This window comes from Coloeus monedula, assembly GCF_965178545.1.
Source record: "Coloeus monedula genome assembly, chromosome: Z".
Lineage (NCBI taxonomy): Eukaryota > Metazoa > Chordata > Aves > Passeriformes > Corvidae > Coloeus > Coloeus monedula.
In genome coordinates, this window is record NC_138822.1 from 64,904,336 (window position 1) to 64,921,210 (window position 16,875).

The following is a 16,875-nucleotide window of genomic DNA, read 5'->3' on the forward strand; positions in this document are numbered from 1 at the left end:
GTGTCAAAGGCTTCACAGAAGTCCAGATAAATGACATCCATAGCCCTCCCCTTTTCCACTGATGTGGAAAAGTCACTCCATCATAGAAGGGCATTGGGTTGGTCAGGGAGGACTGGCCCTTGGTGAAGCTAAGCTGGATGTCCTGGATCACCTCTTGATTTAAGGCACGTTTCCATGTGCCTTAGTGCAGTTTCCAGGAAGATCTGTTCCATGATCTTACCAGGCACAGAGGTGAGGCTGACAGGTTGGTAGGTCCCAGGGTCTTCCTTTCTACGCTTTTCTAGGATTGGTACCATGTTTCCCTTTTTCCAGTCACCTGGGACTTCATCTGACTGCCATCACGATCTTCTTCAAGTGCCAGCTGAAGCAAACACAGAACACTTCTGAAAGCCTGAGAAAATAAATCTTCTCATTTTCTACCTACCAGTTCAAAGTCTCCCAAGATTTAGGGCCAGCAGAATTCTTGAATGCCACTGGGTTTTATTTAGTTGCAGCTTGTGACTAAGTTGCTTATTCTATATGTCTGTAAAGGTTATGCAAAATACTAACAATGGCCTAAGAAATACACATTGAAGGTAACTCTGTTTAAGAAAAAAAGGTTTTTGAATATGGTAAATAGAATAGGAAAATGCCTAACATAGTGGTCAGTTAGGAGCAGTGTCCTGGTATTTTTCACCATAAATAGTAAAGGAGGTTAAAAATAAAATATAAAAATAGAACAGCCTCTGATATGGTCTGCTAGGTCCAAGTGTTCTGTACCACTCTGATGTTATTTTGAAACAGTGAAGTGACTCAACACAGTAAAACTGGTAAGTTTCTAAAGCCAGTTTCTGTCACCATTTTCCTATTTACAAACTGATTTTACGTAAAGTGCAAATTAAGATAATTCCACTCAATGCCTGTGGGCAATAAGACATTAAAGACTTCATTATGTCTTTGGTGCTTAATTCAGACTTACATGCCTATATATTAAAACAAGAGCCTTGAACTCCAGATATCATGCTATCATGAAAAACAGTCAACATCCTCATCTCAAATTAAGGTAAATGTCTTCCTTGCTGTTTTACAAATGGTCCAAGCCAACATTGCTGGGTTTTGTTGTAATACAATATGTACATGGCTGGGAATTTGCGATGCTTCCAAACTAATTAAGGATTCATCTGTCTCCAGTTGTACAAGTTTATGTAAAAAAATGGGACAGAATGATTCTGTCCTTCATTCTTCAATCTCAGGGCAGATTTTGTGAGCAAATTCAACCTTAAACATTACAAGACTGGATCACTTATTGCACAACTAATTTGCCAGCTGTAGGTCTCAAGGCAGAAAGTCTCTTCAAATTCTGCCTTTCTCCAAATTAGCCCTCCCTTTACAGGAAATCAAAATAAAACACAATCTCATCTTTCCCAAAGAGATCCTCACCTCCTTCTGGTCTTGCTCCTGACATATCCTCTTTGTGAAGGTTCAGATATTTCTACTTCCTCATGACAGAGTACCTGTAAGACCTCTCCAGTCTGTGGAAATCCATATCCTCTTCTTATTATGGGTCCATCCAGTCTCCAGTTCTCTGTTCTAGCCCATGAACAATCCTGTTTCTTTTCTACACCAAGTAACATTAGGATCCACTGAGTTTCACCATTTTATCTTCCTTGAGAGAATTTTTCCCGCAAACCAACTCCACAGAAAGAGACTGTCAAATCTTGAGGGATCTTAGCAGTAAATAGAAATACTCAACAAGAGACATGAAGAAAAGGGAGCTGAATTCGTCTCAGGGATGCTCACTGACAGCACAAGAGGCAGTAGACAAAAACTGAAATGTGAAATTTCATTTGAACACAAGATATGAGGGTGGTCAAAGAGGCTGCCCAGCAGGCTGTGGAGATCTCATTTGTGGACATACTCAAGAAACAACTGGACATGGCTCTGGGCAAGCTGCTGCAGCTGACCCTCTTGAGCAGGAGGGTAAACTAGATGACCTCATGAGAATATTCCAACCTGGATGATTCTGTGAAATCTCATTTCCAGCTGTGTGAGCTTGTTCGAATGCTCTCCCTCAACAACGGGACTCTCTAGATTTACATTTCACCAGCCCCAAGCAAAACATGACACACAAGGGCTGACTGAACCATCTGTCATGAGGCAGATCAGCATTTGCCAGCACTACACTTCATCCACCTTTATGTTGCTACTTGCGTTGGTTTTGCATGGCCTGTTTTTTGGTAGCAGGGGAGCCACACAGGTGGCTTCTGTGAGAAGCTGCTGGAAGCTTCCACCATGTCCAGGAGAGCTAATCCCTGATGGTTCTGAAGATGGATGTCCTGCTGGCCAAGCCTGGGCCAATTAGAGATGATGGTTACACCTGTGTGATAACATATTTAAGAAGAAATTAAAACAAAAGTAGTTTTTGCACAATTTTTATTCCATCCAGAGAAAAGGAGGTGAGAACATGTGAGGGAAAACATGGAGACACCAAGGTCAGTGAAGAAGGAGGGGGAGGAGATGCTCCAGGCGCTGGAGCCGAGGTTCCTCTGCAGGCTGTGGTGCAGACCATGGTGAAGCCGCTGTGCCCCTGCAGCCCATGGGTCCATGGGGAATGCAGAGATCCACCTGCAGCCTGTGGGGGACGTGCCCCTGCCGGAGCAGGTGGATGCCTGGAGGTGGCTGTGATCCAGTGGGAGACCCAGTGGAGAGAGGGCCCTTGCTTCCAGGCTGGAGCAGCCTGTCCTTGTAGGACTGCACCCCGTGGAAAGAGTGACCCATGCTGCAGCAGTTTTGGGAGGACTGTGCTTGTGAGATTGGGGCCACGCTGGAGAAGTTCAGGGAGAACTGTCTCCTGTGGGAGGAACCCCACAGTGTCACAGGGGAAGGACTCCTCTCCCTGAGAAGCGGAAGAAAATCTCGGGTGATGAACTGACCAAACCCCCATGCCCTGTCGTTGGAAAGGAGGGAGGGGATGGGGGAAGAAAAGGTGTCTTTAAGGGCTTATTTGTATCTCTAAGTTGAGCCTGTTTTGCCCTTGGAGTGTTTTCTCCTGCTACTTAACTGAGGAACCCTTCGTTAAATTTTCCTCTCCTCTGCCCAGCTGCAGCAGGGGAAGGCGAGTGAGCAGCTTTCATGGGTGCCTAGCATTTGCCCAGTGTCAAACCACAACAGTACTCCACCCTGCTCAGTTATGTTCCTTGCCATTTCACTTTCACAGGCAATTTTTGCCAGTTCACTATTCATCAGTGCTCCAAAACCATCCATAAAGTTTCATAAAACTCAGTCCTAATACAGAAGCTTTGTGGAATCTTGCTTTAGCCAGGTTGAAAACTGCTTATTCACTCTCTTGATTTCTGCCTGTTACTTAGATGTTAGCATTTAAAGTCTGACTGCACCACCACCCAGCTTCCCTGAGAGCCTCTGCACTGCAGCCTTCTGAAGGACCAAATCCTCTCATTCAGCCATGCATTTGACACTGTACTTGCAGAATTTCAAGAAAGAGGCTGAAATAAATTTGTTGATTTCTTCACAAGTCCTTCAGGAGGTGGAGGATGAAAAGGAACTTCTGCAGAGCAGAACAATTCCTCAGGAGAGGAAATACATCAAAATGCTTCAACAAATGAGTACAGCTAGCAGCAAAAACCTAGATGAGGACTCTTGGGATCTGGAGTCTATCCGCACATGAGGCATTACAGTAACACTGAATAAAATGCTTTAAAGCTTTAAAGCCAGATAAGAGAATATGGGACTCTCACCACTTCCTACATCCACAGCCGTTCAATAAACAATCTGCATCTTTTATTCCTGACCAGAGTGCTTGATGGCCAACATATAAGGATTTAATTTATGTATTTAAGAACTGAAAAACACAATTGCTAATGAAGCAGCAGGCACTTGCTACAGATATATTAAACCAAAAAGCAACACCTGCTAACATAGAGTGTGGGAAAGATACAGGGCAGAGCATTTCAGCAGCTGAACGAGGTGAAAAGCTGTTTGTGCATGTAGTTGTTGCATGTAAACTTCCTTGCATACCTGCCTGAGGTTTAAAGTTGAGTTGGTAAAGCATCAGGGTGAAAGTATAGTTTTTAAAGTCTCTGTTCCTTTGCAAGCTCAGACAGTGAATCAGGAGTCATTCCCACAATCTAGATGTATGAGAATTTCTAGTTTTTCTCAGTATCCTATAAAAATATCTGCAAGATATCTTTGTCATTTTAGTAAAAAAAAACCAAACCAAAACAAAACCAAAACCAAATTGAAACAGTTAATAAATAGATTATTTCCCATTAAAATAAAGACTACTTGGTTTAAAATACTTCTGAAATTACTCATGGTGTAGTTTTGAGACACTGCCATGCAACAAAATAACCAGCTGTACACTTTCTCTGCTCAGAATTTACCTATCAGCAATTTCCATTTTCTCAAAGTGCTAAGTTATTGGATATTGTCTATATCGTATGACCATTCAATTGTTTCCTGAATAACTCATGAAACATTCTTAGTTTAAATCACAACTACCAACCATCAGGCAGGCCCCACAGCCTTCTGTTACTTTCCCTGATTAACACCAAAGATTGTTCTGGTGCAAATATCAGAAAAACAAATGTAACTTTTGGGTCAAATATTTGCTTCACCTAAACATTTTCTGTCACTTTTTAAATGCTGCTTTAATAATAATTTTTGCTGCTTAAAACTCCAGTGGGAGGGGATGACAACCTGCAATCACAGTCAACATGACTAATTTTTTGTACTCGTTTCAAGCAGTGTCTCTTCATTAGCACTACACTCCATTATAGAATTGGATAAGCTTTCCAGAGATTAATATAAAACCTGAAAACTGAAAACTTTCCTACTATCTGAATCAATATGCACATTCAGCGAATTGTTTTACCTAAGAATATTAATTGTGAACGTTTTGGACTTTTCACAGGTTTAGAAGTGACAGCTTGACTTCAAAATTGGCTTGTACTTTATTAAAATCAGGTTAAGAAATCTTTAAAAAGAGAAAAATACAGCATTAAACCTTAGGCCAAGTAATATACTTCTGTTGAGCATTTTCCCTTCTTCAGAAAGAGAACAAAAAGTCAACTGCCTGCACAACTCCAGCCCAGGTGAACTTCTTTGCCACCTGCCAACATCCACTGCTTACTTCAGAAATGACACACACCTTGATGTGGGTTGTGATTTTGTTCCCTATAATCAACTTCTGAGAGGCATGCTCTACTTACGTTTATGTATTGCTGGTGGAATTTGTTTGTTTGCAGCAAATTCTTTTACTCCTTTTCACTTCATTTTAGACCAAAACCGATCACCCATTCTGTGTAAATTTGAAAACTCACTCCTTCATGATCAGTATTTTCAAGCATGCAGTATAAAATAGTTAGTGCAGTAGTACACACTCAGCCTAACAAACTGCTGCCCCGCCACTGTGAGGAGCAGAGGATGTAACACTTGTAAGCACTTCTTATGAATACCCAATTAAATTTTAAAGGGGGTTTGTGGTGATCTGTTTACTCACTGCTTTTTTAATCCCATATTGTTCCCCCCACTTTCCCCTGCTCTAGCCCTGGCCACTCCCTCAGGTTCTCACAATTGGTTCCTGTACCCCAATTCTGCCCAGGGACCGCCCCTGAACCCCTGACAAAACCCCCCTGCGCCCGGATCATGAGGTCTCTCTGCCTCTGGGGGTCGCTGGGACAAGATGGGACTGTTAAAAGATCCTCTTAAACCCTCATGGAGAGACCCTTCTCACCTCCTTCACCATCACTGGCTGTAAGGCTGACAGCTGCCGGAGCAAAACCGTGGAGCCGTCCGAAATGGACTACGGGAGGGCAACCATGGTTGCACTGCCCTGAGCAGCTCCGCTGAGCTCTCAGGGAAAGCTGCAGCTCGCTAAACTAAACCTAGCACTACTACAGGGGTTGTCTCCACTTAATTTGATTTCATTTTCCCAAGAGTCAGCAAAATGTGTTATGAACAAGCTGTTGAACCTTATGAAATGTTTCTACTGAAGTAGTCAAATCTGATTACCTGGTGATTAGTCATCATTATTAATTGCAGTCAGACGTAAGCTGGAAATTGTGAACATTTTAAAATTAGTAATCATTTATTTGTTGAAGCAGCAGCATTGAAGCAAGACAAGTAAATGAGTCTGAAGAGCCTTCAAAATGTGTATGTGTTACAAAGGTGTTGCTTCTGCTAAATGAAGATGTGGCATGTTCACTGTTCCTTATGTGAACTGCAATTTAGGAGCATTACTAGAGTTTGGAATTGAATAAAAACTAAGGAAAAAAGCATACTAAACACTATTGAATATTAACTGCAAACCTGGTATCTGCGGTAATATGATGTAAAGAAGTGATTTTATCATTGCTGAATCATCAGAGAAAAGAGCACATCTGTTACAATTTGTAGCTACAAGCTAGGATTCTGCTTAGGACTTTGGCCTTCACTCCAGATACCCTGGGAGAACGTGTCTGAATACCTGATCTTCCCTCCTGCAAATCCTCTAAGGCTTATAATCATGGCATCACAGAATGGTTTGGGTTGGAAGGGACCTTAAAACCACTGTTCCAACCCCTCTGCCATGGGTACAGACACCTTCCACTAGACCAGGGTGCTCAGAGACCCATCTGAAATAGTCTCTAAATTTAGGGGAAATACACTGGAAAAAGCTGATGAGTCATTTGCCTATGCAAAGACCCTGAGGAGAAAGAACTAGACATGAATGGCCTGCATGTGTGTTTGTCCCTGGAATGGTGGAACCCCTTCTCAGTGAAGGCACTGTTGGAATCCTGGGTTCAGAGAATTTCAGTCTTTCAGTGCTGACAGGCAATGATCCTCAGAAGCACACTGCGTTTCGCGTGAGGCCTTGGGAAAGGTTTCCCAAATTGTGTGGTAACACTGAGGTTGTTGCTGTGTAATTAAAGTTATATCACTGGGTAGAATATGTAGAGATGCAGAAAAATTAGGTTTATGGGATTTAATAACAAGATGGAGGATTTTGGGTGTGGGTTTGTTCTTCTTTCCTCCTTCTTCACAAATCTGGGTGTTCTGGTATTGGTTCAAAAAACCCGCAGTGCAGATCATGAATAATTAGTTATTGGATTATAAGTAAAAATAAATTAGTTGGCATTCCATAATTGGATAGTGTGGACTTTAAATGGCCTTGGAAGTTAGAACTCAGGGCCATTTTCTGTTGGGGTCCCTCCCCCGCCATGGAGCCCTGGCAGAGGGGCCCTGAGGGCACAGGCACGGGGTTTCCCTGCCCCTGCTCAGCCTCGTTCCCATGGGTTGGTTTGTGTTCCCTGCGCGGGCAGAAGGACCCTCGGGTCCCGTGACTGAGCAGTTCCTCGGCAGAGCCCCGGCCATGCGGCTGGGGAAATAAACATCTCTGAAACATCTACCAAGAATCGCTCCATATATATTTCTTTTCCACAGGGCTCCTGGTTTGATATATTCGTGTTGCAGTATCCCCACTGCAACATAATGGTGGAGGAATGCAGGCAGAACGATCCCCGATCCCTAAGCGACTCATTTGTGTGAGTAAACCCTGGAAACTTTTGATTCCTCTTCTTGATTTTGTTTTGCTATTCCATATCTGGACTATGGAAGAATCGTGGGAAATGTGGCTCTCTGAGCCACAGAAAAAAGTGTATCTAGAAGTTAAAAGAATCCTTGAACAACAAAACAAGAAAGTATTGGAACCAGGAGATCTAGAACTTTTTTTTAACTGGCTTTTCAAAAATTTTTTCTATATTTCTCGAGACTTACTTTTTGATATTGAACCTCCTGGAACTAGTCAAGAGTGTTTTTGGCACGAGATCTGGGATGAAATAAGGGATCAAATGAAACATGCATTAGTGATTGAACCCTTGCGTGGATCCCTCGTGGTCAGTGAAGCTATTCAGGGGCATTTATATGGTCCCATTACCCCTAAAGCAAAGGATGGCCATAGTCCCACAGCCAAGGCCGCGCGGCTGCCATCCCAGGAGCACATGACTGCAGCCGTGCCGGCGGAGGTGCCTGCGCTGGATGCGCCCGGCCCCCTCGGGAGCGCGCGCCTTATCGCGGACCCCATCCCTGTCTCGGGGTCCCCGGCCACGCGACCGCGAGTGAGGGAGCGATGCCGCAGGCGTCGCGGGTGCCGTGGGCCACGAGCAGCCAGGAACCGGCATCGGCGTGGCAGCCCGCTCTGAGAGACTGGCTCAGAGAGCCCTGCGGAGGGAGAAGCGGTGGTTTCCACAGCGACACGAGAAGCCGCGCAGCGCCGAGCCGGAACGGGGCTGCACCCAAAGCAGCGTGGAGTTCGCAGAGCAGAACCGCTCACAGGGCACGGAGCCAGCGGCGATGGCAACGCGGGGCCGCGCAGAGCCCAGACACGCCGGAGCAGCGCCGCTCGGAGAGCGCGGAGCAGCCGCAACGCGGGGGCCCGGCCAAGACGTCGGAGTCGGCGAGGCGGCGGCCATGGGGGATCAGCAGCCACGATGAACACGCAAACACGTGATGGGAGGAGTCGTAGCCACGAAAGTCACAGGAACTGTGAAATGGTACAATGTCAAAAACAACTATGGATTTATAACACGAGATGATAAAACGGAAGATTTATTCATCCACAGAACTGCCATTAAAAGGAATAACCCCAAAAATAACCTGCAAAGTGTAGGAGATACAATTTGATATAGTGCAAGGAAAGAAGGGTTTACAAGCAGCCAATGTTACTGGGCCTGGAGGTATTCCCGTCAAAGGCAGCCATTATGCACAGAATTATAAACAATATCCATCCCAGCAACTTCCCTACCCGCAACCTACTTTCCCCTTTTACCCTATACCCAATATGAACCCTTTCCTAAGTTCACCCTATCCCCAGTTTATTCCTAATCCGTTTTTCACGCCATGGCTTCCCTATACAATTCCATTTCCCTACAATTCCTCTCCGATGCCAAGGGGGGGATGAAAAGGGGGAGGGAAGAAATTAAACCCTCTCCTGCCTCAGTTTCCCCACAAAGCATGCTCGGAGAGTTCTGTCTCCCTTCTGTCAGCCCTAAGATGTTCCACAGAATCTGTTGGGACATTTAAAGACTCAGGAGGGTGGCTTGTTTTGTCTTGAAACTGTTCTTGTTATGTTTATCCAGTTGTTTTCATTCTCCTTTTATTAAAATGAAATGGGTGAGATGTCAGGGTCTCCTCCCCTGCCATGTAGCCCTGGCAGAGGGGCCCTGAGGGCACAGGCACGGGGTTTCCCTGTCCCTGCTCAGCCTCGTTCCCATGGGTTGGTTTGTGTTCCCTGCGCGGGCAGAAGGACCCTTGGGTCCCGTGACTGAGCAGTTCCTCGGCAGAGCCCCGGCCATGCGGCTGGAGAAAGAAACATCTCTGAGACATCTATCAGGAATCTGTGTGTCCATATATATTTCTTTTCCACGGGACTCCTGGTTTGATATATGCGTGTTGCAGTATCCCCACTGCAACAATTTTCCACCTTGTTAATTTAAGAGGCACACTCTGTGCAGCTGTGCTAGAGATAAGAAATAATAAACATCAAATTAGAAGAACAACTCAGCGCCTCCTGTGTTTTAATCAGAACTCTGAGTACAAGAACTCATGAAACAGAGGCGAAGAAGAAAATAAACGAAACGGGGAAAATTAATAGACACAGTGGGCAGAACGCCTCCTGCCAGTCTGCCAGCTGTGCCACAAGCAGTGACTTCACTGGTAAGGAGCAGGGCTCTCTCCAGCAGCCCTGCCCACAAGGGCTGCTGGGACAGGCACCCTGCACTCCCTCTGCACCTCCTGGGACACTACCATGGCTGAGGTCTCCAGCACACAGCCTGGCCCCTGCACTTGCTCACAAATGATGCAAAATTCTCCACCACTTCACGGCAGGGAGGGTGGGAGGCCATGAACTCACTCCTGGCACAGCAACGAGCACTGCGAGAGCACAAGGCCCTGCCCACACGTTATCTAACCTGAAAACGACCTTATAAGTTAATCTAGTTGTATTTTTTATTAAATAGAAATAAGTTATAGCTTGGATAAATTTTGTTTCGAAAGCTGAAAAAGATTTAACAGATTGCAATGAGAGCACGAGTTATTAACACTTCAGTTAGGCCAGAGGCTAAAAATGGTCATCATTGATACACCAAAGATAACGTTTTGAAGATGGAAGCAGCAGAATTACTCCTGTCATTTAACTCTTATCAGAAGCAGAAAGTTTGTCCTCACCTTTATCATTGCCTTTTCTGAAAAGTAAACTGATAGCATTTGTAAATATTCAGTTGTGCCATAGGAAAAAAAAATACCCCAATTTCAATTACTTTTCTCTTGAAAATTAAAGCCTAGAGAACAAGAGAATCAAAGATCCTTCCTCACGAAATTTCAGGAACTGTATTTTACCACTTCAGTTTAAGGCTAATTGCTATATTTGGTTTCTGTTCTTTCCCTAAAGTTAAAAATTTCAACATCAAAGTCAAAAAGGGCTATAGCTTGCTGCAGTCCAAATCCATACCCTTCCAGTGAAAATTTAATCCTATGTATAAGGGTTTAATATATAATGATAGTATGTAAGAGCTTTTCTGCTGTTTCAAGCTGAAATTTCTCGACTTTGATCTCCACTAGATCGTTGCTGGCTGCAGATGGGCACTTGTTTGGCATTGTGCTCATTGACAATGGTTGTCATATAAACAGTTATGATAATGATGATTGTTTTCAACTATAGTCCCAAGCCTTGTAGGAAAATCTTCCAAGATGAAAAGCCAAACACCTAGTAACAAATTTAACTTGTTCCCTAATGCATAGGAAAGTGAACACATGCAGTTATTCAGAGACATTACTCAGAAAGTTAATCACAACTTATCGTGCTGTTATTAGCCAAAAGTATGTCCATCATTCTTGACAGGGTCTCTGCCAACATCGTGCATTAACATAAACTGCAGTTAGCATTCCACCCGGGAGGTAATGGGGGTGGAGTTGCTACGAGAATGACGCAGGTAGGCAGGTCTGTCTCAGCTGTGCACAGCCATGATGACAGATCTGACCTCCAGTGAGATGCTTCAGGGGAGCTGGATGGCTTGGCCACACAGCAGAAAGCAGCCTTTAGGCCAGGGCTGGACTACAGCAGGTAGGACCTGCCTCCCTCTGAAAATCGGGGAGCACCGCTCAGCACTGTGCAAGGGATTTTGCAGAATGGTGGTAGGCCAGTACTGCTTCTTGCCAGGATGTGTTTCTGTGTTTCTGTGTTTCTCCAGGTAGTCATCCCAGGTGGAGTCAAAGCTAGCAAGGGTGACCAGATCTGCACAGGTTTTACACTGAGCCAAAAGCTTAGGGTGTCTGCAGATTAACTGTGCAACAAATCCAAATTTAGTCAGAAGGCACCCGGTTCTGGTAATTGTGTGTACAGCTGAACGGGACCATCAGCACACTGAGTCTCTTCCCTTGCAAGTACCAAATGTAACCAGATAAACATCTTAATTATGAGATTATGTTGGTGGATGATTGAGGAAATGGCATACACATAACACACAAACAAATAGTAGCAATTCTTCTGGCAATCCTCCCTATGCTAAGGTAAAATGCAGGAAACAATGACTTATCACACAACTTCTGCTGACAGATGCTGGCAGCAGGGGATAGGGGAGGTTTTGCATTCAGAACTGTGAGAGCCCCAACAGCCTTTGACACTAATGCCAAAGGAGAAGAGAAAGATTAGCCTGCCTCTACAAACAGAGGGAAGGTTTCAAAAAAGATTACTCCCCAAAAGGTCAGTAAAAAAAGGCCCAGATTTTTAAAAGCATCTGGTTATCTGGTAAGATAGTCAAAAACTTGTAGGTGTCTTTAAAGAGCTAATCCCCTCTGGAAAAAAAATTTGATTCAATAGCTGAATCATCCCTTAGTGAAGCAAAGTTAATTTCAATTTTGAAGGTGGAAGATCAGTACTTAAAAGCAAAAAACCGAAAATGGAAACCAGCATTTTCTTGCCCCTTCCACCTGCAAGGTACGAAAGACAAAGGCACATAGAAAGGAGCAGCTTTAACCTGTAAGTCCTGCAGGTAACTAGTAAGTAATTAAAAGTAAGCCTCATGTTTGCAAATAATTGTTTTAACTGTGACCATTTGGGCTTAAACGTTTTAGCAACAATTCTGAAGTATCCTCATGACGTGTCTTTGATGAAAAAACACAAAGAATTGAGATATTGTACATGGTAATTTTAAGTAGTCCAGGTACAGCCACAAATTAATTAGAATTAATTACTCACCTGCCTCCAGTGAGTTTCTCTGTTATGACAGGTAAAAGTGAAATAGGAGGAACTCAAGAAAGTAATTTTTTCATAACAGAAATAAAGAAAACTTGGTGATAAAAATGAAAACTCACATCTTCAGATAGAAATATACATGGATGTTCTCTAACAGTTCAAATACAATTTAAGTGTTACAATCAAAGTTTCTTTTTCTCTCAGACGATTCAAATGGGAATTATCTTTCTCTCATGAAGGACTATTTCTGCTCACAGTCTTACTGCTTTCCTAAGTCCTTCTGTTTGTATGGTTGAACATACAGTCTAGAAAGAGCAATATAAAGGGAGAAAGCTACAGATCTACAGCATTAAAGGAATCAGCTCCTGATACTGAATTACAGTGCTGCATTAACAGATGGTTTCCATTAATATACATTAGTAAGTTCCTTCAGACCTCTGACTTTATGACATACCTTTGTGAACCAAAAAGACAGTTAAGGGTGTGGTAGCCTGTTAACCCCCTGATTCTGTGATGCCATGTTCCCCCTGTTGCCTCCCCTAGCCTTGGCCACTCCCTCGGTTTCTCCCTGTTGGCTCCTGTACCCCAACCCCGTGCAGGGACCGCCCCTGGGCCCCTGGCAAAACCATCCCGCGCCCAGACCACAAGGTCTCTCTCTCTCTGCCTCCGAGGGCACAGGGATAAGATGTGAATAAAGCCATCTTACCACCCTCATGGGAGACCTCTCTCTATCTTCTTCATCCCCACTGCATTGTAACGCTGCTGGCTGCCAGAGCCAGATCGAGGGGCTGTCCGAAATGGACTCCAGGATGTGACTGGTCACACGGCCCTAGGAAATCCTTGCTGTGCTCTCAGGGAGCTGCAGCCTGCTAGGCAGAGTCAAGCAAGTTACAACATAAGGGTACTAAAAAATGGTACTACCTAGGGCAGCATATATCAAGTTATGAATCATGGAAATGCTAGCTTAATGATAAAACCCTTAACTGACCCTTTATTGTTAAAAAAACCGCAAAGAGCATAGTTTAATAGCAACAGCAGAAACTTATTTTTATTCTATTGTCCCAACTTATTTTCACCTTTCATCAGACTCATCTATACAAGACAGAAGGCTAGGGTCTTTTCATATTTTTTGAAAGAAAAATTTGACATAGAAAATCTTTTTCCTGCTTATTTAGAAGACTTGTAAAAATTCTTGTAGTTGGGCAACTATTTCTGTATCCACAGTTTCCATAAGGGCATGAAAACCTTGTTCTCCCAGTAATTCCTGCTGTGCCTTTAACTTCTCATAGATGAACTGCTGCAATGACACAGTGTGTACCGGGTCCTTCAATGCAAGCTGTGGAAAACATGTAAATGAAAAATATATAATAATGCATTAAAAAATATTCTAGGACTAACGCATTTTGATTATAACCACAGCTCAAGAAAGAAATCTGCTTTTATTTTCTTTGTACTTACTTGAGAAACAAGAGGAAAAACTTGTGCAAAACAAAGATCAAATTGATTATTATCAAGGCAAATATCAGTTTAAAACTATTTGAAACCATGTCAAATCATGCGTCTTACACTTTAAGGTTTCACACTTCTACAAGACAAAACAATTTCAAAGCTGCTTTAGTAGTTACTGCTCAGTGAGGTTCCTGTAATTCCTAAAAATCAGATCAGATCTTACCAAGGACTTTAGTGATGGCATGCACTATGGTCAGTTTTATTTTATTAGAAAACAAAACACTGAAAAAGCTGAACTTGTTTAGACCACATGACAAACAAAATAAAATGTTCATATGTATAAAGAATAGACACACTTCAGTACTGATATCTATAACCTCATCAATCCAGCTGGATTATAGAATTTTCTTTTGGAAAGGGAAGGACAGAATATTTGTCACTATTTTCCCACATTAGCTGCCTTTTAATGGAGGTAAAAGTAGGTAAAAGAGACTACATTGACAGAGGATGTATTGCAAATGTTAGTGTCAGCAGACATGTGGGACACGTGGGCAGGGCTCAGGATACCGATAGTTATGCCGCATTTGTCCCTCAGTCCACCAGGCTGGATGGAAGGGGATGGGAGATGGGGACACCTGGTACTTCCTGCATCATAAAGAAGTAGGATGTTGAAATCAATGGCAATTAATGCAGACCTGTGATCTGTTCATCTTAGTGTCAAACCCAAACAACACTACTGTTTATGCTGGAAGGTCAGGAAACTATTTTGCTGTTTCAAGGTAAAACATGATCATTTTATTACCTATTCTTACCATTACACTCTTTTCAAAGGGGAAGTAATCACAGTAATAGTCTGGTACTCTGTAGGGGTTTTTTTAGCAAATGTATTTTGAATCTCTAGAATATAATAGACTTTTCTAACGAAATTCCTACATCACAACTACTCTAACCAAGATTTGTTGAAGTTACTGGCATCCTTTTGTAATTAAAAAAAAAGATTGCCTTGATCAGGAAAGAATCTACCAGTTTCTGAATGATTTGCATTTGTTCACCTAAAATCGTAATTTAGGACATTTGTAGTTAGTTTCTGTAAGTTCATAGCTCTGAAGAGTCATGTATAAAATTACTCTAAGGAATTTTGCACAGAACAACAGGTATTTAAATACAAGTGTTCTTATCCTTGTGACCCTGACCAAAGCCACTAAATCATACCCTCCACAACTGGAGGGTATGATTGAGTGGGACAGGGGAGAGAAAATATAACAAAAGGCTTGTGGGCTGAGATAAGAACACAGAGAGATCACTCACCAGTTTCTCCTATGAGCAAAACAGCCTTGACTCAGGGAAATTAATTTATCACCAATCAGATCAGGGTAGGGTAATGAGAAATGAAACTAAATCTTAAAACACCTTCTTCCCACCCCTCCCTTCTTCCTGGGTTCAACTTTAACACTAAATTCTCTACCTCCTCTGGAGCAGCTTGGGGCTGGACAGGGGAATGGAGACTGCAGTCAGTTTATCACATGTTGTTTGTCATGCTCCTTCCTCTTCACACTCTTACCCTGCTCCATCATGGCGCCCCACCCACAGGAGACAGCCCTCCATGAACTTCTCCAATATGAGTCCATCCATGGGCTGCAGTCCTTCACTAACTAACTAATCCAGTGTGGATCCCTTTTTTTCCACAGGGTGCAGTCCTTCAGGAACAAGCTGCTCCAGCATGGGCTCCTCTCTCCATGTGCCCACAGGTCCCAACAGAAGCCTGCTTCAGTGTGCACTTCCCCCAGGGTCAGACTCCTTTGGGTATCCACCTGCTCCAACACGGGCTGCAGGTGGATTTCTGCTCCCCCACTGACCTCCATGGGCTGCAGGGGCACAGCTTCCTCACCATGGTCTGCACCACAGGCTGCAGGGGAACCTCAGCTCTGGCACCTGGAGCACCTTGTCTCCTTCCTTTCTCACTGACCTCAGTGTGTGCAGAGTTGTTGCTCTCACATATATTCACTCTGCTCCCTGGCCCTCACGATTCAAAGCAGCAGCACTCTAAACCAGCAGGGACTTCTGTAGTATGATTAATGCTTGCTGCTGGAAGCATCATCTACTGTCTGTAAACCAAATGTGACTTAGAAGTCTTCAGACCTAACTAAGGAGTTAATACAGTAACTTGTTTTCATTCAGATAGTCCCATCAGGATTTCAAGTAAATGAGAGTTTCCTGCAACAACAACAAAGTTGATTTTCTTTCGCTCTACTTCTCTGGAACTTGTATTCAGAACTAACAAAACAAATGAAATAGTTTGATATAATGAGTTTGCCAACAATATTAGACAGAGAGCTGCAGTCTTCACTGACTAAGCAAACAAAATTTTAAGTTTGAAAGAACAGTAAGCATAGCGGGCGAAGGACTATATATTAAGTATGTATGCTGAGCTCCTAGGCATGTGGCCATAGTTGTTTTATTGAAATGTGCCTGATTCTGATAAGGCAAAACAAATCTATTTTCCAGTTTAAAAAACACCAGAAAATTCCAACAGCTTCTTAGTCAAAACAGCTACAGACAGGAAATAAAAATTTGGCCAGTAACTACACACTATTGAAATGTGCTTTATGCTGCTCAGTGAAAACCTGGATTTGACTAGCTTTTCATTATCTTTACAGATTGATCTTGAAACTGGACACAGGTGCCCACCTTGGGGCTGGACTAAAGAAACTTCCACCTCATGGGTTGTAAACAATGGCTTGAAGCAAACAGTTCAGAGGTTTTGCTGATTCCCTTTAGGTTGTTCTTGATTTTCTTATCACATTACATATTCATTCCCTCTTTCACTTTACCAGCGGTATCTGCTACTATAGTTTTCAGGTGGGTGTGTGGACTGGTGCTCCTACAGAGAGGAAGAAACTTCCATCATACGTAGGTAGGAATGCGCCCAGGTGATGTTTTGTTTTTAATCCAGTTTTTAAAATCAAATGCTGGCTGTGCTTTCGAAGCCATGATTAACAATTCTGATTATTATCTGACACTTCTGCTACTAGTGACCTACCCAAAGGACCTCTACAATTTCGAAATTAGTAGCCAAGTGTCACATCACAATTTCTGCACCATCTACAAAGCTATATACAGAGCTTTTTCAGTTAGGATTCAGAATGAATTTATAGCAAACATTCATAACAACTACAGCCCACTTGCTTTAACAGCTGCAA

At 43.2% G+C, this 16,875-nt stretch overlaps 1 protein-coding gene across 1 annotated transcript in view; it reads right to left on the minus strand.

The window, feature by feature from the left end:
• Positions 1-13,297: 13,297 nt before the first annotated feature.
• IPO11 (importin 11) overlaps positions 13,298-16,875 on the minus strand; it is an 82,056-nt gene continuing 78,478 nt past the window's right edge. Inside the window, exon 32 of the mRNA XM_082300853.1 lies at positions 13,298-13,562. Coding sequence (XP_082156979.1) covers positions 13,398-13,562 — 165 coding nt within the window. The 3' untranslated portion in view covers positions 13,298-13,397. The remainder of the gene's footprint in view (positions 13,563-16,875) is intronic.